Source organism: Schistocerca piceifrons, chromosome X (genome assembly GCF_021461385.2).
Source record: "Schistocerca piceifrons isolate TAMUIC-IGC-003096 chromosome X, iqSchPice1.1, whole genome shotgun sequence".
Lineage (NCBI taxonomy): Eukaryota > Metazoa > Arthropoda > Insecta > Orthoptera > Acrididae > Schistocerca > Schistocerca piceifrons.
Window position 1 is genome coordinate 383,274,793 of NC_060149.1, and position 24,987 is coordinate 383,299,779.

A 24,987-nucleotide genomic window follows, 5' to 3' on the forward strand; every position below is an offset into this window, starting at 1 on the left:
TATAAATTCTTTTATGTCTGCCACTATCATTATTATTATCCAGTATTAACTTTATTAGCTCATAGTATTACTTACTCAAATTGTCACTGTAGACACTCAAATTATATTAATACCATTTGACATATTAAAGTTATTTCTCAGTTGATTGTGATGTAAATTAGGTACTGCACATGTTGAACCCCGACTGACATTCCATCCAAGCTGCTGTGTTATGGCATAGGATTCCTTGAAAGGCAACCAATGTCCTTGTGTTTATGTCCATTTTTGTATACCACTGTGATGTCAATACTCCTGGAGCCTCAAGGCCCTTCTCACCAGTCGACACGATGTATCCTTCAGGCTTGTCGGCCAGCATAGAGAATAATTGTCCAGCACAACGGTGAGTGGTTTGCCATAAGTTTGCCATATAAATACAGCTGTAACTCCTTGATGGCCCAAATAACTGCAAAGCACTCTTTCTCACCTGTTGAACAGTTCATCTCGGATTTGGAGAGTACTCTGGAAGCGGAAGCACAAGATCTCTCTTTTCAACACCTTCTAGAATTTGTAGTAGTAGTGTCCCTGTCACAAAACCAGTAACCAAAGAACTTGAGATGATGTTAGTGCCTCCTTCATGACAGGGAAAGCTCTTTCTTGCATCTTGTTCTAGGAAAATTTGGTGTCTCCCTGCAGTAGTTCTTGCAAGGGTCGTACCTTGGTTCAGAAGTTCCTTATTAATTGCCAGTGGTACAAGTACATCCAAAAAAAGTTTATCACATCACAAATGTGCTAAGAACTCAGAAAATCTGTGACTGCTCTTATTTTCTCTGGAATGGGACAGACTCCATTGCCATTCACTAGGCATTCGGGAGGACGACGGTTCAATCCCGCGTCCGGCCATCCTGATTTAGGTTTTCCGTGATTTCCCTAAATCGCTCCAGGCAAATGCCGGGATGGTTCCTTTCAAAGGGCACGGCCGACTTCCTTCCCCGTCCTTCCCTAATCCGATGAGACCGATGACCTCGCTGTCTGGTCTCCTTCCCCAAAAAAAAAAAAACAACAAAAACAACCATTCACTAGATGGCATATGATTTTTATATCTGGGGCACTGAAGAGGCACTTTTTTGGATTTGGGTGAGGCCTGCATTGTGAACACATCTGAACACTATTATCAAGGGGCTTAGATGTTCTTTCAATCTCTTACAAAGACAGTGTCATCCATTTAAGGTGTCAAAGGAGGTTGTCCAAAATACATTTGAAGGTGGCTGGAGCATTACATAGCTCAGTCAACATATCTTTTCACTCGGAGGCTGTCTGAAGTTATTGAAGGCAGTCTCTCCCCAGTCAGCCTCGATCTGCCAGCAGTCTATCTACACGCTCATAGTTGAGAAATATTTTGTTCCTTTCAAGCAGTCTAGGATGTCGTCAATGCATGGCAAAGGGTGATTTTGTTCAGTCATCAGTAGTTGATGCGCAAATACCATCCTAGTAAACACAGTCCTAGTAAAAGTATTCATTCACCACACACTTCATTCATCCAGTGTGTTGTATTTGGCAATTTGGTCAAATCTTTCAGTGAGTTCATGAAGTCCTGACTACCATCTCCAGAGAACACTGATGGATGACCCATGTGCAGCTGACTTGCTGCCGGTTTGAAATCTGTTATTGGTTTCCTGAATATACAGACCTTGAGAATGGTTGTAATGCTTGGATTCCAGTTCCTGTGAGTGTAGGCAGTGGTGTTTATGTTGCCTTATTGGAGTCATGGTGATGTAAAGGATTTGAACTACCATATGTCTCCACCAGACGTCATCACATCATGACCAGAATAAAGTCCAAATCCGAAAGAAGGTAATCAATAAAATACACACTTATCACTGACAGCACATTTGATACAAACATCAATGTACATTCAGAATAGAACCAACCATCTGAAATTACAGCGCAGCTATTTATATAAACTTTAAATGTTCCAGCATGCTGGTATTTGTAAATGTGTTGAATATTCCAGAATATACACTCATTACAAACATAAGGTTGTTTGGCTTTAACTGGTGACCCGCGACATGACAACCAGTGACACTAATACAACTACACCACACTGCGCGCTTCACTGCTCGCAGCAGTATGTTGAGAGAGAGATAAGAGATAGAGAGAGAGAGAGAGAGAGAGAGAGAGAGAGAGAGAGAGAGAGAGAGAGAGAGAGAGGGGGGGGGGGGGGGGAGCATTAAAATGTATCAGTGAATTTATTGAAAGAGAATGTGAAACATTAAGATAGTCTTTAAATTACATTAAATACTAATGTGTGAATTTATCTTTTGTAGTTTGCATATTCATTAACCATGGCTGCACATGTGGTCCATATCTGGATCCACGTAAAGTATCAGAATTGCCGGTGATGTATAATGCCAAGAACATAAACAGATTACTCAGAGACTTTGTGCAGTCTCTTGTAGATGCTGCATTAGATCAGAAGCAAATATTTGGCATTTTGAGACAAGGTGAAGGAAAGGTTGTTATATCAGGTAATTTTCATTTGTTTTGTGTTTCCACTCATAGTATTCTTAATTTTGTAGGCATAACTTTCTGTGTTTGTGTATACCAGATTTTTATGGTATAAGATCTTAAATTCAGCTAAGACTTCACACATTGTGAAAGATAGTGGTACTGTTTATGTAGATTTCAAACCTGTTGCACAATGGTGTGAAATTAGTTCAACAACATTCATTTAACATATTTTGGAAAAATAATTTTACTGTAATTTGAAGTATCCAGTTTCCAGGATAACTTGAATATTTATACATTGGTTCTGCATCATGAAACCCTGGATATCATCTTACATAAAAATATGCTTGGTTATGGTTAGAAAGAAGAAATATATGACATGATCAGAATGGTGATGGTCCTGTTAAAAATTAAATTGACTCTAGGAAATGTAATGCTACAACACAGTATCTTATAGACACATGCATATCACACACCGACACTAGCATTGTGATATCTCAAAAGAACTTATTTGTGGGCTATCACATTTTGAAGTTTTGAATAGCAATTTGGTTTTCTAATAAGATAAGGAATGAAAATATTAATATTTTCATAGTTGCTATATATAGTTTAAGTATATATCAAAACTTTTGTTGTGAGTATAATCATTTTAAAATTTACTTATTAAAATTTGTTAATCATCAAAACAGTTTGCCTTATGATGTTGCCGTATTAGCTATCAGGGACCAGCTTGTAGCTTTTTAAATATAAGTGTTGATGTATCTGAATAAAAATCGTTTATCTTTTACACATAATTATGTAGCACTTGTCTTTGCAATATACAACCGTAACTTTAATTCTATTTTGATACCCATGTGGCAGTTTCAGTGACCCTTTTGCTTCAATCTCCCTCATGCCACATATAATAAGTTTGTGGTTTTGTTTTGTAGTTAACTAGTGTCAGATATAGTAAACAGTTTACTTTTGCAACAAGAAACTGAGATTTACCCTTTAGGTGTAGGAAGTGTTGCTTGTAAATCATATGCACAATTCTTCTGATTGCTGTCTGTATTCATTCTATCATGTTGTTATTTGACTCTTGCAAGGTTATCCAATTGGTGTAAGTCATGATAGTCTTTTTTCTGGTCGCCAATGTCGTCATAATTCTCAAATGCCACACAAAATTCACATAAATGAATTGCGGGCTAAAAAAATTCAAATTTGAATGCTTTTGAAAAAAACGCACGCACGCGCTCTCACACACACACACACACACACACACACACACACACACACACACACGTATCCGGGTTCGGGGGTAAGAATAGGCCTGAGGTATTCCTGCCTGTCGTAAGAGGCGACTAAAAGGAGTCTCCAACGTTTCGGCCCTTATGTGATGGTCCCCTGTCGGGTTTGACCTCCATACCTCAAAATTATTCCGATGAGCGAGCCAAGTGGGGAAGGGCGCCTTACTTCGTGCATTGTGTCAATCGTGCGTTGAGCCCTTTCACCAGCTTATTCTTCGTTGCATTGCAGTCCAGCCCGCTCTCCATCTCTTGGGCATGGATACGTTCCTGTCTGCATTTTCTGCCATGTAATGTGCAGTGCCTCTGTCTGCACTGACGACGACCATGGACTAATTGTCACCTAATATCCAGCACGGTAGCCAGTCCGTTGTGGTGAGGCCACCATGTACCCTGTTGGTTGTAGCCCCCTGACAACACAGGGATCGCTCTGCTGATGCCTGCGCCGTTAACTCCCCACGTATGCCAGGGAGTAGATGCCTATCTCCCTGGGGCGTCAGGACTCCCGGCATCGGCTATCCTGCTAGGTGGCCCTTGCTGAGGCTGGGTGGCACCCGTGGGGAGGACCATTGGTCGTAGTGGGTGGCATCAGGGCGGATGACCCGCAATAAAGCGTGGTACATCATCTCTCGCTGGTGGCCAGCCACCAGCAGTCTTGAAGCGTTCTCGGGCTCAATTTAACGCTCAGAAATACAATCCCAAAACATTCCCCTCCCTGGCCACACTGTGGGAGGAGTGTAAGTTTCAGGATGGCAGTGACAGTTATTCGCCCGGGTTCCTAGTTTGTACGAGAGCTGATGGGGGGAGTATTTCATGTCCACAAAGCCTCAGTAGAGCATTTAGAGGACAAGTTTGGGGAGGTGGAGGGCTTGTCCAAAATGCGCTCTGGGTCAGTACTGATAAAAACGGCATCCTCTGCCCAGTCACGAAGGTTACTTGCTTGTTACAAGTTGGGGGATGTTGGCATTACGATCACACCCCATAAGAGTTTAAATATGGTCCAGGGTATTATTTACCATAGGGACCTTCTCTTGTAGTCTGATGATGAGCTGCGCGCCAATTTGAGTGTCGAGGTGTTCATTTCATCTGGCGCGTTCATCGGGGTCCAAAGGATAATCAGATTGCTACCGGTGCCTTCATCTTGGCCTTCGAGGGTGATACATTACCGGAGAAGGCCAAGGTGATAGTCTACCATTGTGATGTCAAGCCCTATATCCCTCCCCGATGCGGTGCTTTAAGTGCTGGAAGTCTGTCCATATGTCTTCCCGTTGTACTTCCAGCCTCACATGTTGAGATTGCGGACGCCCATCACATCCCAATACTCCATGTGCCCCGCCTCCCATCTGTGTCAACCGCAGAGAGCATCATTCACCTTGCTCGCCAGACTGCACGATCTTACAGGAAGAGCAAAAAATCATGGAATATAAGATCCTGGACTGACTGACCTATACTGAGGCTAAGAGGAAATATGACAGACTACATCCTGTTCGAATGACATCTACATATGCCGCTGCTACAACAACTGTGTTAGCCCCGTCCGTTCAGCGAATTCCAGCCAAATCACCGAACCGTACAACTACACATGCCCCCTTGCCCATGGGGGCCACTACCTACCCTGTTGCTCCTGCGCCACCTACCTCGGGAGCAACACCCCCTCACCCATCGGGGACGTCCGTCCCCGCTTCTAAGGCGGAGAAACATCCAACTTCTTCGGCTCCTCTCGCTCGCAAGTGTTCCCTTGGGTCCCTCCCTTCCCAGGTTTCCACAAGCGGGAAGGATGACGCCCCGACAGTGGCATAAGTGCCCACAGGTAGCTGGTCAAAGGGCTTCACGATCCTCCTCCATCCCGGAGACTGAATTGGTGAAGCCCTCCCAGCCAGTGAAACCCAAGGAGCAGAAGAGAAGTCCAAGAAAAAGACCTCTAAGACCAAGGAACTTGAGGTGACCCCCTCCCCACTGCAACCTTCAAGCTCTGCGTCTGAGGATGAGGTGGAGATCCTGGCGTCTGCTGAGGACCTAAATCTCGCTGGCCCCTCAGACACAATGGATAGCCCTTGCACAGGTGCTCAATCGGTGGCGGCAGGTGACGCAGCAGCGTAATCTGCCTCCCCAGTCCCCTCACGCTTTTCTCGGCCATGGACAATGTCATCCTCCAGTGGAACTGCAGCGGTTTCTTCCACCATCTTGCTGAACTCAGACAGCTTCTCAGCCTTCACCCTTTCCTCTGCATTGCTCTTCAAGAAACTTGGTTTCCAGCAATGCGCACACCTGCCCTCTGTGGCTATCGGGGTTGTTATAGGAACCGGGCAGCTTACGAAAGGGTCTCCAGTGGCGTTTGCATCTATGTCCTTCAATACCTTCACAGCGAGTCTGCCCCTCTACAAACACCTTCAGAGGCTGTCGCCGTTTGGGTACGACACCACAGGCTGTTACTGTCTGCAGTCTGTATCTTCCACCGGGTGGTGATGTCCCACAGCATGTCCTGGCTGCGCTGATAGCCCAATTGCCGCCACCTTTTCTGTTACTGGGCGACTTCAACGCCCATAACCCTCTGTGGGGTGGAACAGTGGCAACAGGCCAAGGCAGCACCGTTGAGCATGTATTGGCAGAGCTCAACCTTTCCCTTTGAAATGGTGGTGCCTTCACACAATTCAGTGTGGAGCATGGCACGTACTCAGCCATCGACCCTTTGATCTGCAGCCCTAGCCTCTTACCGTCTGTCCAGTGGAGCATGCATGAGGACTTGTGTGGTAGTGACCACTTTCTGATCTTTCTGTCACTGCCACGGCATCACTCTTCTGGACGCCCTTGCAGATGGGCTATGAATAGGGCTGACTGGGATTTGTTCTCCTCCATTGCCACTATTGAACCCATTTCCAATGGTGCCCTTGATGCAGTGGTTCACTCGGTCACCACCAGCATCGTTACTGCTGCAGAATCTGCCATTCCCTGTTCTTCTGGGTCCCCTCGGCGGAGGACTGTGCCTTGGTGGTCGCCTGAGATCGCTGAGGCGATTAAAGGTCGCCGGTGGGTGCTCCAGCATCACAAGCGACATCCCTCATTAGAACACCTCATCGCCTTTAAACGGCTCCGTGCGCGGGCCCACTGCATCATTCGCCAATACAAGCAGGAGTACTGGGAAAGGTATGTCTCCACCATTGGCCTCCATATCTCTCCATCGCAGGTTTGGGCCAAGATTAGGTGCCTCTATGTCTATGGGACCCGTGTCAGCATCCCTGCACTCTCACTGAATGGAGCAGTTTGTACTGATTCCGACATAATTGCAAACCGCTTAGCAGAGCACTTTGCTCTGAGTTCCGCTTCTGCAAATTACCCACTGGCATTCTGCTGCCTGAAAGAGCAGTTGGAACGTCGGAGCCTTTCTTTTCACACACGCCACCCTGAATCCTACAATGTTCCATTCAGTGAGTGGGAATTCCAAAGTGCCCTAGCCGCTTGCCCTGATTCGGCTCCTGGGCCAGATCGCATCCACTGTCAGATGCTCAACCACCTCTCGGCGGACCGCCAGCGACGCCTCCTAGACTTTTACAAGCGTATCTGGGTCGAGGGTGAGTTCCCGTCGCAATGGTGGGAAAGCATAGTAATCCCAGTTTTGAAACCTGGCAAGAACCCACTGGAGGTGGACAGCCATCGCCCCATTAGCCTCACCAATGTTCTTTGCAAGTTGATCGAACGCATGGTGAGCCGGCGGTTGAGTTGGGTACTCGAGTCTCGGGGCCTTCTGGCTCCGTCTCGGGGTGGGTTCCGTAAGGGCCGCGTTGCCGCCGATGATCTGGTGAGCCTGGAGTCTGCCATCCGTATGGCCTTTTCCCGCCGACAGCACCTCATTGTCTTTTTTGACATGCAGAAGTCATACGATACGACATGGCAACATCACATCCACTCTACGCTTCATGGTTGGGGTCCTCGGGGTCCGCTGCCGATTTTCATATGAAATTTTCTGTTGCATCGTACCTTCTGCGTACAAGTTGCAGCCTCCCATAGTTCCCCCCTAGTTCAGGAGAACTGGAGAACGGGGTACCACATGGATCTGTCTTAAGTGTCTGCATGTTTTTAATTGCAATTAATGGGCTCGCTGCGGCGGTGGGAACATCTGTCTCAGCTTCCTTGTATGCTGACAACTTCTGCCTCTACTATAACTCCATTTGCATTGCAGCTGCTGAACGTCAGCTGCAGGGTGCTATCCGCAAGGCGCAGTCTTGGGCTGTGGCACATGGCTTCCAATTTTCGGCCGCCAAGACCTGCGTTATGCGTTTCTGCTGGCGACGCACTGTTCACCCTGAGCCACAGCTTTATCTTGACAGCGAACCTCTTGCTGTGGTGGAGACACATCGGTTTTTGTGTGTGGTTTTTGATGCCCGGTTGATTTGGGTCCCTCATATTCAGTAGCTTAAACAGATGTGTTGGCGGCATCTTAATGCTCTGCGTTGCTTGAGCCACATCAGCTGGGAAGCCAACCGATCTACCCTCTTACGGCTCCACCAGGCATTAATTCAGTCCCGTATGGATTATGGGAGCCTGCTTATAGTTCAGCATCCCCTTCTGCGTTGCGGGTGCTGGACCCCATCCTTCACAGCGGGATCCGACTTGCCACCGGAGCTTACCGGACCAGCCCTGTGAACAGCATACTTGTGGAGGCAGGTGTCCCTCCACTGCGGTTACAGCGCCAACTTTTACTGGCCGCTTATGCTACACATGTTTGTAGCTTGCCTGGGCATCCCAATTATCATCTCCTGTTCCCTCAGTCTGTCGTCCATCTCCCAGAACGTCGGCCCCGGTCGGGTTGTATGATCGCAGTTCGCGTCAGAGAACTTCTCTCTGGGCTTGGGCTTTTCCCTCTTCCACCTCTTTTCTGTGCCCCGCTGCGTACACCCCCGTGGTGTGTGCCCCGCCCATGCCTTCGGCTTGAATTGGCACAGGGCCCGAAGGACTCGGTCCCTCCGGAGGCCTTCTGCCGCCGCTTTCTTTCCAACCTTGCCACATATCAGGGCTATGGCGTTGTCTACCCTGCCTTCACCAAACAAACATAGGGCCATCAAGGAGGCTACCGGTACGTGGCGCTCCTCCTTGCGGGTCTCTCGTAATGAGTCTGTTGTCCTCTGCTGGCTGTGCATTGGGCACACCCAGATGACGCACAGCCACTTATTGCGCCGTGAGGACCCACCTCTATGTCGCTGCAGATCTGCTTTGACGGTGGTCCACATTTTGTTGGCCTGTCCCCTTTTAGCTGTGCTCAAGCAGACGTTTGCGCTGCCTGATACGCTCCCTGCCCTTTTAACAGATGACCCTGCCATGGCAGGCTTAGTTTTGCGTTTTATTTGGGCAGGGGAATTTTATCACTTAATCTGTGTGTTTGTAATTTTTTTGTTTTGAGTCTGGCCTTTGACCTACGATTTTAGACTCGGTTATTATTTTAGTGTGTTTCTAGGTGGTTGGCTTTTCCTTTTTGTCTCTATGGTCGGCCAACCACTGTCACACTCTGTTTGATTTTAATTCCTTTTGTCTGCTCTGTCTCTGAGTCGTTCTTGTCTGATGTCATCTCCATTGTTCGTTTTTATTCTTTGTGGGTGTTTGAAGTTTTGGAAAAAGGGACCGATGACTGTAGCAGTCTGGTCCCTTCAATCCCAGAAACCAAAAACCCCCCCCACCTCCCCCACACAAACACGGAGAGAGAGAGAGAGAGAGAGAGAGAGAGAGAGAGAGAGAGAGAGAGAGAGAGTACTGTAGGCTCAGTACATATTTGCAGTAGTTCTTCCTCCTTCCTGGGAGCAGTCGAATGAAAATGAGACAAATGGAGAAAAAGTAAATAAACTGTATATTATTTCAAAAGTAATCACCATATCTATTAATACAGTTATCTCACTGTGAGACTAAAGTGTCAGTTTCATAGTTGCCTACTGAACCATGGTTGTACCTACACATGCACCTCTTCATCCAAAGCAAATCAGTAACCATGAATGTCTTTCTTGAGGGCTCCAAAAATATGGAAATTGCATAGGGAGAGATTGTGACTTAATGGAGGATGTGTAAGGGCTTCTCAGTGTAACTTCTGCAGTGTAGTTAAAACAACTTTACAACTTTGGTAGCATGTGGCCCCACATGTAGCCAAGGTCATTTCAACTATGCTGCAGAAGTTTTACCGGGAAGCTCATACAGTCCCAATCTCTCTCCGTGCAATTTCCATATTTTTGGAGCCCCGAAGAAAGATGTTCATGGCCTTTGGTTTGCTCTGGACAGAGAGGTGCATGCCTGGGTGCAATCATGGTTCAATATGTTTGCCTCAAAAGTCCTCTTGTATAAACTCATCTTGAATTGTTTTGAAGCTGGTTAAAACTATCCACCATTTAATATCCAAAGGAGACATAAATAAAGCCTAGACTCAAAGAATTGATGTACATTCTTTGCAAAATAGAACACATGGTTCAGCTTTCTGTCTTTCTTTGGATACCTGTTTTGAGGCTTCATTTTGACAATATAATGTATGATGTAGTCATGTTGCTTAGATAAATTCCATGTCATTTGAAAATATCAATCTTCTGTCATCTTTATGGAGCTTAAAGGTACAATTTTTAGAACAATTTTAACTTGGTGGCTTAGTACACCTAGCTTGTGTTTTGGCCAGATAGCTGGCCGCCATATAGCAGGTGTGACTCGGCGCATTATCATAATGCAGCTACCAGTCATCGGCGATGGCTGGCCTCACACGATGGACCCTGGCTTCCAGTCTCTTGAGCAGTTCACAATAAAAAGAACCATTGACAGTTTGGCTTTGGGGCACAGACTTTTCATGAACTTTCGTTTCCTTGTAAGGAGAATTACCCTTGGCCTGAATTATTTGGGGTTTTTGCTTTCAAATGCTTCCATTCAGAAGAATGGGGTGTTTTTTCCCTGTGGTTTTTACATTATTTTCAGCTGCCAGGTTTTCTTTATTGCTAGTACTAGTTGGAGGCTCTGGAGATTGCCTTGGCAGGCATCCACACGTGCTTGCTTTTGAACGTCTGACAAAATCTTTAGGACCAACTTGGTGCAGATCTTTCTCATTGACAGTTCTTTGGTGATGATGTTGTGCACTGTCATTTTACCAAGTCCAAGGTCATCTGCTATCATCCTGTCACTCATCTGATGGTTGGTGTTCAATAAAATGCCCACATGTTCGATTTTTTGTCAGTTTTGCTGGTTGATGGACATTAAGAGTGGTCCTTGTCCTCAACACTGTCCTGGCCCTCTTTAAAGCTCTTCACCCACCTTAAAACATTTGCTTTTGACAGGCAATCATCACCATAGGCTTTCTGACACATATCCAACGTTTCCGTACCCGATTTTCCTAGTTTCACACAAAACTTGATGGCGTAATGTTGCTTGATCATTTGCTGTATGTTGCACCATGACCGACAACTTTGTGACGTGTCTATTCAATGCACGCACAATGCTGTCGAGACGAGCCCACAGGTGACTGGCACACTGAGTGTTTTCAGCCAGACACCCCCCACTGCCAATCCCCCACTGGTGAGCGCGTGCTGCGAAGTACAGTCGTATCAGCAAAAAATCAGTCTCATTACTTTTTATACAAACCCTGTACACTCCATCTCTGTTTTTCTCCAATACAGTATTGTTACAACAGCTCTCTCTCTCTCTCTCTCTCTCTCTCTCTCTCTCTCTCTCTCTCTCTCTCGCAGTTCTGCGTACTAGTGACATCACATTACTGTAATTCTATAGAACATATACTTCACTATTTCTTTACAGTTGTAGAATTCATATTTTTTGAGATATCACATTGCTGGTGTTGGTGTGCGATGTGTCAATAACATGAAGTCAGTTTTTACACTATTGATAATATTTTTTCTTTAAAATGTTTTGATTTTGTGATAAGTCATGTTTTAAAGTAGTTTTACAATTCCGTACTGGTAATTTCATGATTTGTCTATGTGCAGCTTGAGAAGCAGTATTTGTTTTGCCATACACATTTTGCCTTAAATTATTGTGTCTTCAGCAGTGAAATGTGTCCCATCTGCATTGTTTGTTTGTTTTCATGATACATACGAGTTTCAGCCACAGTAAACATGCATACAGAAAGTGCAGATGAGTACACTTTTCTGTTAAAGAGGTTTCGTAATATGTGAAAACAAAATGAATTCTGTTGGACCTGGACCAACATGTGAATCGTTTGTACGTCATAAATATTGCTTTTCAATTAACTGAAAAAATCAGTTTTGATTGTATTACTTTTGGTGCTGTTTTTACGTAATGTACTTTTCATTGAACATTGACTTTGGAAATAGTTTCTCTAACTTTAATTTTTATCTTTAAAACATTCAAGTATGTAGTCATGGTTACTAGCTTTGTGTTTTACCCAAGCATATTGAAAAGTTGACTTATGTGGAGTATTCTAACTCTGAACTGTGATTCTTTTTAGTTGCCTTCGACAGTAAAACTGTTGATGTCCGTCTCCCAGCCATTGAGAAGATGTCCGATTTGTGGAGTTTCTTGGAAATTCTTTTCGAGGAACTCATGTGCTGTGAAAACTTTTGTACAAGCCGGCCTCTGGGAGGTTTGTGCCCCAAGTGTTCAAAGCAGTTAACGCCACCGGCACCTAAGACAGGTACGGCAGTTCATTTGTTAATTATTAACTCTGGAAATTTTGAAAGCTAGTGGTTTTTCTAAGCATTCACAGAACATAACATAATCAGTTTCTGTCAGTTTAGAAGCTTTATTATGGTATTCTGTTTCTTACAAGTTGTGTTGGTTTATTTGAGAGAACAACTGAAAGATTAAACATGCCTTTTGTTTGAGTCTCAAAATGTTTTGTGCATAATGTTCGCTCTTCTCTATCAAGCAGCTGCTAGGAATACCAAATTCATATGAAAACAGATATTTGCAACATACACTATCCGTCCAGAAACCACCAAAGCTGATTTTCTTCATGATGTACAAGCAACGTCAGCACAATAACTACAGTAATAGCTTAAACTCTCAACTGTAAATAGTAGATGTGCATTCGACAAGTCATTTGTGAGTTGGTAATATTAAGTAGTGAACATGTGGTGGTAGTTTGTCAACATTTTTGTCTAAAAACACAATCAACATCTTAAACAATGTGGTCAAGACATTCACCAGAATGTTGTGGAGAAGAGAAAAGTGTATGCAAAATTTGTCCTGCACAACTTGACCTCTGAACAAAAATGACGACGCATGGACATGTACTGTGTGTTGATTGAAATGCAAAATGTGGACAATTCTTTTCTGAAAAAATCTACCCAGATGACGAGAGCTGGTGTTATCAATATGAACCTACCACAACAAAAGAAAGTGCAGAAATTCACAGGAAGGGTAAACACTTTGACGACATAACCAACATTCAAGACAATGTGACATGTGAATTGATCGTCATCACAAAGAAGGACTTCTCTGGCAGTTCCACATGGTCTTATGGATGTTATGTGCACTGCACTCAAGTGGCGATAGACTATGTAGAATGCTTGAAGTTTTAAAACCATCATCTTAATGTTTCTTTATTTTTAAAGGTCTAGTCTTGAAATGTTTTAGGTTGATGTGGTATTTCTGTATTAAAAGAGCTTGTAACTATACTTTCCCAGTAAGGAAATATGGTATTGAAAAAATGTTGTGAAAGATATAAACAATGGCATGATAAGACAGTCTCTTACCAAACAGAAAAAATATTAACCAACAGATAGGCATCATGCGACCTATGGTCACCTTTAAAGGCAGTCAAATCAAACACCATATATGTAAGAAACTGTTTTGGCCAAATGCACAGTGAACCATTAACAATTGAACACCTTCTTAAGGTGAGTTTGAAAGCATTTGATTAGTGTAAAGAAAAAAAAATTGTGCAGTCAAAATTTAAATTTAAAATATTGACTCATTCTTGTAATTACTCACAACAAAATATACATTAGTCAGTCTGTGTGAGAAATCCACCATTGAGAAATTGAGAGAGTCCGTTGTACTGAATTATTACCCCAAATTTATGTATGCAGTGACTGTACCATCTTTGATGTACAGTTATATATGTGAGATAACACCAGATGTGATTGTACATATAAGTTTCTTATTTGAGTTGGTGAGCTGGAGGGCTGTTAAAGATGTGACATTGACACAGAAGATATGAACATAAAATGTACTCTCTACTGCTTCTGATGGGGAGGAAAGAAATGCACTTCAACTGTGTACTATTTAACAAAAGAATTCTTAAAAATTAATCAGCAGATACAGTAAAAAACTGTCTCGCTATCCAGATTTATGTCTCCTGTGGTTTGCTTAAGACAACTGCTGGGGTGGCATCTTTTAAGAGAACACTGCTATTTTGATTCACCATTCTTGTTTAGTCACAGTTTATATTCCTCTCTATTAATCTCTTCATTGGTGGAGCATGAAACTAGAAATTTCATCCCATCTTTCCTTTAGGACACTGTTCTGACATACGAATCCGTACCTCAGTTTGAAGACTCACTAGTGAAAAATATATTTTTCAAGGTATCACATTTTGAACAATTGTTTTGTGCTTACTTTAAGAGTCAGCTAGGAGTTGAGAATCTCTTCAATTTATTTCAGATGGAGTGATCCATGTGTTGTTGTTGTTTAGTTTTGCCAAGTAGACATCCCTCTACACTGTTATTAATGTGTCACTGAAGGTGATAAAAGTACACACAACAAAAAGCTGTTCACATCTTGATAAGCTCAGGTACCTTTGGTTGTATATGGCTTGCACCAGTGATAACTCAATACACACTGGCAACAGTGGCAGCTCCACATGTAACACCTTTTTAATGGTGTATTTTTTCCCTTTTTATTGTAACAATTTTACATAAAGACCTTCTTGATGTTCTGTGATTGCATATAGTTACTGAATATTGTTAATATAAACATTTTAACATTCACTTTTATCTGTTTAGGATTCTAAGATGCTTCCGCCTCAAACAAACAAACAAACAAGACCAAACCTATATAGTTACATGATAGCCGCCTGGCAGCGTTTCAGGCTCTGAAATTCCACTGAAGTAAGTAGGGTTCGCGTCCCCTCAGTACCATATTTTTTTTACATTGTATTGTTTGTTGTTGTGTTGCAAGTGTAACATGAATATACCCAAGGTATGCTGAATATGATAACACATTGTGCAACAAAGGGTATATGACAAACAGTCATTTACTGCTAGGGTGTGTCAGCATACGCATCCCACAAGAGATAGTGTCTTGGCAGTTGTCCTGTATGATCATTTCAGTGCGTGTGAAACGGAAGCCAGGTATGGTGGTCAACCTTGCTGAGCCCAGAAGTGGATAAAGTGGTTGTGCAAGACAGGTAACAGGCTGTCTGAAATGGTTGGGCTTAGGAAAGCTGTCAGTACATCAGCAGGTCAAATGCTACCAGACAGTTGTAGGGAATGTCCATTTTTAAACGCCGCCAAACTCAAGGATAAGACCAGTTTCCATGGATGTTCACAAATGCTTGTGGGATGCTGGCCTTAGAGACCACAGGCAGCTAATAAAGATACCCTCTCTGGCAGTTACAAACTTTACAGGCTTGCCTTTGCTGAATTGAATGTAGACTGTGACTGGCACCATGTCACATCTTCAGGTGAGTCAGTGTTTACCACAGTGAATGAGGGTCCGGTGATGGTCTACAGGCCACAAGGAGCACGATACGATCCACAGTACATAGCGCAACGTTCCCGTGATGGCCAAATCATGTTGGGGATGGATGTTGTCAGATGGGGCAGGGATATCTCATAAAATTCATGGTCATCTCACTGTGCATCAGTATGTGCACATCACGAAACATTCTGTGGTGCTGACTGTGAGGGTGCTTTATCCCAGTGGAGTGATCTGGTTCTAGCAGACCCACTCGAAACGGTTCACACTAATCAGATCGCGGAGCTATGGTTTACAGAACAGGCTAATGGTGACCTGATTGACTGGTCTGTTTGAGCGCTGAACTTATATCCTATTGAAAATTTGTGGACTGAAATAAAGCATTACATGAACTTAATACTGGCTGACACACACACACACACACACACACACACACACACACACACACACACACACGCACTCTTGACAAACTGTGAGAACTAGTATTGGATACATGGGAGAGTATTTCTAGAAGCTGAGCACTGCCATGCCTCATCGGATGAGACAGATAATTGATGTCAGTGGTGGGTAGACTTCATACTAGCTTCATTCCTGGTGTGAGACTTTCCTCATCTCTCTTTACTCCACTTTATATTACAGTATTTGATTTAGCTGTATGTTTGTTAATTACAAATCCACCTTAAAGTACTGTGCTTTAAATTTTATGAATTGAATTCACCTACTTAATACATGTAACTTTGAATAAAGTACAAACAAGTCTATTTGAATCAAAATATAAATTATGTCCTAATATGAGACTCTGAGAAAACACTTAATATCAATCAACATAAGAACTAGTAAACCCAATAATAATAATAATAATCTCTTCCTTACAGCCTCGCTAGCACTTTCTGCATTTATTGTGTACAGAAGAAGTGCAATCAAGGCATACAAAAGCTTTTTTTCAGTTAACATTCTTCAGAAACAGAAGCATTCCATACACTGGCCCCATTCCTGTCTGTTAGTCTTTAGGAAAATGACCACTACAAAATATGCATTCAGTGTCTTGGTCTTCAGACTGTGATTGACTGGAAGATTATGTTTCCTGTTTGGCTTCTCTTTGAATTGTTTAAAATGTTTCCTGTATTGGGATGGTGTTAGCTATTTGACAAATTCAGAATGTGCTGATTTTACTATATCTTGATGTGCTTTTCTGATTCTTGGAGCTGGCCGAATATGAATTGGACTCGTATTTACTTATGGTTTGCATCTTGTATGCTAAACTCCTGGAGTATTGCAAAGTTATTTTCCCTAAGTATACACCTGAGGCTGTTTATAGCATTTTCCATTGTTACTATCTCAAGTAGGCTGCTGCAAATAACTGTAATAAAAAATCAGGTTACTGCTTGACCTGGGTTATTTGCCCACCAGATTTTACTTTCTTGGAGATAATGTGTTTTATATGGTCCCATGAATTCCACACAAAAGCCTGCATTTTATGAATGGAATGTGGTGATAAATAGACGATGTGGACATGGTTTTCTCTTGCTTTCATGTATTACAAAATGTGATATGATGACCATCAAGTATTAGCACAATAGAATCGTCACACAATGGCTTCACAAACCTTATAAAACTGTCAAACTATGAATTGGAATCCAGCTACTAGGGTGGCAAGCTGAAGTTATCCTAATATGAGATAGTGTATCATAATATGCGATACTGTGGTATTGCATATTAGGAATAAGCCATCTTCCTAGCCTCGTAGTTACACTATTTGATTTGAATGACAATTTATTACAGCGAATGAAAGAGTACTTTGTGAAGAATATAATCATTGTTGCAACAGCTACTCAACTTCAGATATTACATCCCTACAAGCACATACACCGGGGCTGGGCATATGAGCTGTCCGCAAGCCTGCCTGCGGGCACCGTGGGCATTTGTATGGTTGTGTGGACATGATGCATGTGCAGCTTGCATTCTCTTTCTTGCAAACAGGATCAAAAAATGCTGACAATACATGATTGCCAGCTGACACTAGAGTTTGTAGTCACATTACATTGTCAGTACTCTTTTCATTGTTGTAATTATTATAGTAGCACAATGGAAATATAACATTCATAGTACTTGCAGAAGAGTAGACTCCCTTGAGTTAAACAAGAGTGACATTATAACAAAATGTAGTGACATTTAGCTTATTATAAGTCTATCATGAAGAAAATCAGGTGAGTTTACACTAGTATGCATGCTTTTCGGGGCCATCTTGGCACCAATGGCTTTACATGTCAGTTATTAATTTGTAAGGCAGTCTTAATGTTTTCCTACATTTGTCAGTGAGTAAATTTATTTTTCCTTTCCTTTTCTTCCAAACACCCCCCCCCCCCCCCCTTGCCCCAATGTGACCAGCTCATGTTTCATGCTCCAGTTTCCTCTGAGTATGGTGGTGATTGTTCTGGAAAACCTGGAATTCTCAGGGAATTACATTTTACCTGGAAAAACCAAGGAATTTCTTAAAATCTCAGGAAATTTAGTATTTTTAACGTATCTTCGTAATTTAATTTTATAAACGACAAATTTTAAAATACCTAATATTTCAAAGCATAATACTTGTATGAATATTGGCCCCACTCATGGTAAAACTCTGTTTCTTTTCGGTATTTCAACCAAACATCAAAGGGCATTGTAGCCAGTATCGATAAGGTGCCAACGAAGCTTTAGTTCTCATGGTTGGCTATATGTCGCTTCCCGGTACTATTCTTCAGATCACCATCTCAGAAATAGTGGAGTTCTTCAGTTTATGGAACTTTACCAGCAAGAAATACATTTATGGATGTATTTGTGTATGATTTTATACCTTACATAAAACTTTCTGATTTCAAAATATGTGAAGTCTTAGGGCCCACCAATTTATATTACATGTTTTCCTTCTTTTTGTTTTGCAGTGATAAAATATAATTATTCAGGCTAAGGACTGCAAATGCACTGGCCACAATCCATGCGTCATATATGTTTACACAGGGCGTATACAAGTTAAACTGAAAGTTGTCTCGAGTGTCTCGGCGTTGTACTGTAAATGTTGAACAATGTTGGTACCAATATGCGGTCGAAGGAAACAGAAACTTGTGTTGCAACATTGTTTGATACATAACAAGTGTATTTTTAAATAATGGTTTTCATAAACTTAATATGCTCCAGTGATTAAATTTTATTGTCACATTTCAGTTGTTACACAAAAGGTGGGGTAAAAATATTACTTTCAATATAACATTTATTATGTGTTTACAAGGTGTATTCACAGCCAACTTAAGCAAATATGCGTTTTCAACATGTGATGTGAAGTCAACATATAATGCATTACGCATCTCATGTAAACTAAAATTGATAAAGCAGGTTACTATATATAAACGCAAAACTAGCTAGATCCGCGTTCACATGGTATCTCAACACACGTATTTAAATTTCATTCATGTTGATTTGAACTTACAGGGTGGCGCACGAAATGTGTTACCATTTTGTTTTTGAATATAAACTTTATTGTCAATACAATCTGAAAGGAACATATACTACAATGAAGAGCTGTCCATGGAGATTTGTTCTAACTCAGCACATGCTCAATATGTCCACCATTTTGTTTCCTAACCCACTTCAAACAAACACTGAAGTTAGTGATTACCCTACGGCACATGTCTTCCGTAATTTCACTGCAAGCTTGAAGAATAAGTCTTCTGAGCTCCATTAAATCACGTGGACATTTTGGGAAAATTTTTTCCTTCAGGTACCCCCAAAGAAAAAAGTCACATGGATTGAGGCCTCGACTATTGAAAGGCCAATTTTGTCCGTCATTGAAGCGACCTGGAAACCTGAGTGAAATGATCCGCATGTCAAAATGCTCATGTAAAAACTCCAACACAGTGTTTGTAGTATGTGGCCTTGCTCCATCTTGTACGAACCACTGCGTATTGAAGGGCAAGGCAGTAGCAAGAAGCTGTGGAATGAAGCTATTGTGAAGCATGCTCAAATAACGCTTGCTGTTCCGTTTCTTGAAAGAAAAAGGCTCCAATAAGTCCGTGACTGGAAATTGCTGCCCACGCTGTAATCCTCGGAGCATAATGTTGTCGTTCATGAAGCACTTGTGGGTTTTCAGTGGCCCAAAAGCGTACATTTTGTTTGTTAACCACACCGTCTAAATGAAAATGTGCCTCGTCTGAAAACCAAACGTTGTTGAGAGTTTCTTCCCTATCCTCTGCCCACTGAGAAAACAGTAGTCTTTGCTGCTTGTGTTCTTCAGTGAGCTTCTGTGCACAGGTCATCTTGTATGGGTACATATGGAGGTCACTTTTAAGAATGCGTTGGAAGGAGCGTCTGGATATTCCCAGTTGCACTGCTGCCTTTCTACACGATTTCCCGGGACTTCTCTGTACAGCAACTCGTACCGCTTCAATATTCTCTGGCGAACAAACAGGCTTAGGCCGAGGTTGCTTCGCTTCGAATACTGTTCCTTCCTGTACAAATTTATCATACTACCTGTGGATGGTCTTCTTGCAAGGGACCCATCGTGTGTTAAACTGTTGTCGAAAACGCCTCTGAGTCACAACAGTTTCATGAAAAAGTAACACAATTGCCGATCTTTGCTGTGTCGTCAGTCATCCATTATCAGCCATTGCTGCTTTCTAGTCTCCTAGCGGCAGTATTGTGAATTACACATCATTTTGTAAACACATTTGTTTTTCCAAGCTCTACTGGTACTGCTGTAGAGATCCTAGCGGGATATCTAATGTGTGTCATAAATTGTGAAAGAAACAATTGGTAACACATTTTGTGCACCACCCAGTATTTTACATTTTTCTTTTTTTCCAGTGTTTAGTCTGTTATCCCCTAGTACATCCTCTGCTTGTGATTAAATGTTTATCTTTTTGGAAAAGTTTGTTTAAATTGTTGATGTTAAAAGATGGTTGTTATTCTGTGTTAATGAAGCAGCTTGGGGACACCGTTCCAAAACATGTTTTCAAATACGGAAACAAATATCTGTAGCAATGTCGGTTTGGATTGAAGGAAACAAGTTTTCAGGCAGCTAATACATGTCTCCGGCTCAACACTGCATGGCACTAATGTGTGTTAATATGTCGCATTGTGTCTGGTGTAAAAAGTTGATCCGTGTTGTTTTTACTCTTGTTGTAGTGAGTTTTTCTGAAAAAATTGAGTGGTTAATGCAAAATGCTGTTGAATTATTACATATTGCTGTACCACGCTGAGGTCTGCTTGTTTAATGTGTGAAATAAGCTATAAAAGAACAGCACAAAAAAGACACACTGCAAAGTTTGCTGCTAAGTTCATTCTCATGTCACATTCATATGCAACCCGGAAAGTAACAACACTTTTGATTAAGTAATTTGTGATGATTTGTGTGGAATCATACCAACTGAATAAAAACTTGATAATTCACATATTTAACGATGTTTTTCATTTATTTACCATTACACAAACATTCTGGACTTCCACCAATGCCCTCCTAATTTCAGGTACTATGTTTTTGTCCACCAACAATGATGAGGCCTTTCACTTTGCTTATGTGAGCCTTCTTAGAGTATTAACAGTTCAGCGCCACGTATCTTTACCGTTTCCTCATCAACAGACGTAACATAGCAGATGATACAAAAACTACATGACAAACAGTGTTACAGACTGTGGGAATACACTACAAGAAATCATTGCCACCAGTGTGGACAGAAACAAAGATGTCACAAAATGCTACAGGAAACATGTTTCAAGCACCAATATGATTCCTGTGACAGTGTATATGCAGCTTAAACATGATAATAAAGAGAGAGAGAGAGAGAGAGAGAGAGAGAGAGAGAGAGAGAGAGAGTGTGTGTGTGTGTGTGTGTGTGTGTGTGTGTGTGTGTGTGTGTGTGTGGGTGGGTGGGTGTGGGTGTTTTAAAATGGTGTAAGTATTTTTTTCTTTTACAGATGAATAGCGCTACCTTTCATTTCAAGATATTTTATCAAGATATTTGGAAAAGTCACATAAATTGAAAGCACATGTGCCTGGTCTCCCTACTTTAGCTTATTGCAGTTACTGCTGTGGCCAGATATATTTAATTAATATGAGATGTCAGGCACTTTTTAGCCACATGAAGGGGGGAAAAGCATACACAACGTGTCTTAAGTAAGAGGACATAGTCTCAAGTTGCACTGGTTTTTCAGCCAAAAAAGTTAATTGCTATTCTGTCACATAGTACTTCTGACCCAGTATCATCATCTTCAGAATCTAAAGCATCTCTGTTAGGTTGAACAGCAAATCGTCCATGCAGACATTCAGAATTTGTATTAAAAGAAGGTTTAACAATGGCAGAAATTCTCTGGTTTGTTTTAACAGTTATGGCACACAAATCACTTCAGGAGGCTGAAAAGGATGTTGCTGTAATCTCAAGAATGTGTAAAGGTAGTGCTGTAGCTAACAAGATTGCAACTTAGTGAGATAAGATAGGATATGTTCTTCTGTTCGGAACTGTGCCTTATTTTAATCAACAGTTTCTCAGATTGCTGACGAAAGCCAGTAATTTTGTTCTCGGTTTTGGTGAATTACTGAATAAAATCGTGGAATGCACACAGATGGATTTAAATGAAAGATTTTGGGATGAAGATAAAAAAAAGAGATAACAGCAAGATACCTTACTTCCTGGTTTCTTGGTCGTTCCAGAGCTACTGATCTTTTTTCCTTCTTTTATTGATGTGACAAAAGACACACCAAAGGGAAAGATTCTCCAGATTTAGTGGATGGGCCAAATGTGAATTGGCTGTTTCTGAAAGAATATAAAGCATAGTTAGCAGAGTTGAAACTGCTAGATATTGGTAGCTGTGGGCTTCATTATGTGCATAATGCTTTCAGAGGTGCAATCAAGGAAACACATTGGGACACCGCATTAATTTTGAGTGCCTTGTACAATTTGTTGAAGAGTGCCCCAACCGGTAGAACATCATATGCTCAGTATTCAGACTTGGGGGGGGAAAAAAAAAGGAAAAAAAAAAAAGTTGTACCAGATTGGCTGGATAATTCCTCAGTTGCTCAATGAACAATCAATATAACACCAAACACGAAGAAATTTCTCAAGGTGTTTTGGTGACTAACTTTATTACTGATCCATTGCTGTGTGCCAAAACTGCTTTTTTCAAGTTGTTAGCCTGCGATATTGAACCTTTTGATACACAGTCGCAGACAGATGCCCCATTAACGCCGTTTCTCCACAAAGTTTTGGTATCTATAATAAAAACAGTATTAGGATGTTTTATGAAGCCAGAGATGTTAGAAAAAAGCACATCATTCAAGGTTGCTGCTGCCAAGGAAGTAAAAAATCTGTTACCTGTGAAAAACATAATTCTAGGTTTTGATATCCATAAAGAATTAAAGAAAACCAGTTCGGATGTGGGAACTGTCAATATTCTTAAGCTTTGACAAGCCTGTAAGACAGGTCTTCAAACCCTTGTCTTGAAACTGAATAACATGTCACCCTTAAACTACCTGCTGACACTTGTCATTACGTGTCTTGACCTAGGTTCAATTTTATCAAACATCAGTTTGGCAAAATAATGTATTTATAAGATTTTTTGTATTCTCACAGAAAGTAGTCACATAAGTGGAATTGCAGCATATAATGTAATGCATGAATGCAAGGATCTGACTTCTCTATCACATGTTATCAATTCTTTTAAAGAATACAGCCGTTCTGAAAAGATAGTTGATCATTTCTGACAGGATATCCTTAGTGATAAATACCAAAATCTGATGGTTGTTATGAAATTATTTTGCAGTCTTTCCCATGGAAATGCTAACTCTGAAACTGGCTTTTCAGTTAATGGTGAAAGAGTTGGGAACAAACCATTTGAAAATTTTAGAAAGTGCTACAGATGAACTGTTTGCACTTGAAGAACAAATAAAGACTTTAAAAGATTAGATAACTGCATTGTGATATTGTATTTATTTCATAAATAGTGAAATTATCTGAAAAATTCAAAATTTTCCTCCTCTACCAAATTACTAAATAGACGTTTTGTGTGTTTCGAGTAGGGACTTAAATGTTTCAAGAAATCCGTGGAACTAGCATAAATTAAACATTTAAATTATAATTACTGTGTAAGTACACATTATTTGTTATTGAAAATAGTAATTAAAGTGTACTATTTTTTTTGCATAAAATTGTATTATGTTGTATAAGCCTGCTTAATTTTAAATAGATTTCTATTAATTTAATGTTTTTGCTTTCGTTGTGAGTGGCCTTTTGTCAGCATTTTTAACCACTTCATTGTAAACCACCTTCAATAGTATTGTTTTTCCCTAAACTATAGGTATACACAACACTTCAAACACTTTTTTATGCTAATCAAGTTCCATTCCTTTGTAGACGAGAACCATTACTTATTAAAGTCTGTAGTCACGATATATGAGAAAGAAATGAATATATTCACCTGGAAATTTGTAATACTTACCTGGAAATACATGGAATTCTCAGTGTTTTTTAAATTCAAGTTTGAGTGGCTACCCTGTTTGAGATCAAATGCACAGTCCTCACTTCATAAAAAAAGGGGGGGGGGGCAGGGATGTGTTGACATTAAACCAGTGGATGATAGAAAAGCAATTGACAGTCTGCATTTCAATAGAGGCACAACACAGTGACAAAGAAGCAACTTAACAACAATGTTTTCACTGTGTAATGCTGTAATGAGCACATCAACACTGCAAAGTAATACATTATAGAGGTTGGCAGCAGGTACAAGCAGTGCGTTATGTTCCAAATTTTGCCATTCTGTTCAGTGGGGAACTGGTAATGGAAGGGCGAGGGGTGGACGGAAGGTTAGGGATCAAGAAAAAGAAATAAAGTTTAACTTTCAAAATGATAAATAGTAGCAATTGGTCATCATTTCCATTCCAGCTTTATTAGAGCAGATCCAGATTTCAGCTAGTAACTAGCCATTATCAGTGCAGTATTTCAGAGTTGTGATACGTGCCCTTGTATCTCTACACCTGTTTTTCAGACTCTCATGACAATTCATTGAAGACTTTAAGGCAGTATTTCAGACTTATGAGTCCAAACACCAGGTGTAGATGTACTAGGGCATATGTTATAACTCTGAAATTCTGCATTGATAATGGCTAGTTACTAGATGAAATCTGGTTCTGCTCTAATAAAGCTAGTATGAAAAAAAGTGATTGCTGCTCTTAAGCAGTTTGGACATCATATCACAGTCATTGAGCACATTGCACTTTCCTTATGAAAGGTAAAGACATAAAGTAATAAGCAAAGAATACATGCTTCTTTTATTAAACATCTATTAACTTAATACTGTAATCTTACTGAAAAGTGTTAAATTTGGAGGTGGACTACTACTTATGAAAAAGAAAGATAAATCTGTTTTAATCACTGTGCAGTTGGTTTTAAGTGTTTTTTACTAACATCTCTATGTTTGGGGTGAGATTACTGCTCATTAAATGTATTGTTCCAGTCAGATGAATGTCAGTACTCATAAGCTTTGTTAATTTCATTGATTAGAAAACACTTTCATGCAAATATGTGTTCCCGAACATACAGCAAACACCAGCTGCTATTGTTCTCTA

The 24,987-nt window shown here is 41.2% G+C and overlaps 1 protein-coding gene across 3 annotated transcripts in view; it reads left to right on the top strand.

The window, feature by feature from the left end:
* Positions 1-24,987, top strand: part of LOC124723237 (polycomb protein Scm) — a 175,166-nt gene that overhangs the window by 108,454 nt on the left and 41,725 nt on the right. For all 3 annotated transcript variants that reach the window (XM_047248432.1, XM_047248433.1, XM_047248434.1), the window contains exons 10-11: positions 2,304-2,504; positions 12,202-12,387. In XM_047248432.1, coding sequence (XP_047104388.1) covers positions 2,304-2,504; positions 12,202-12,387 — 387 coding nt within the window. The remainder of the gene's footprint in view (positions 1-2,303; positions 2,505-12,201; positions 12,388-24,987) is intronic.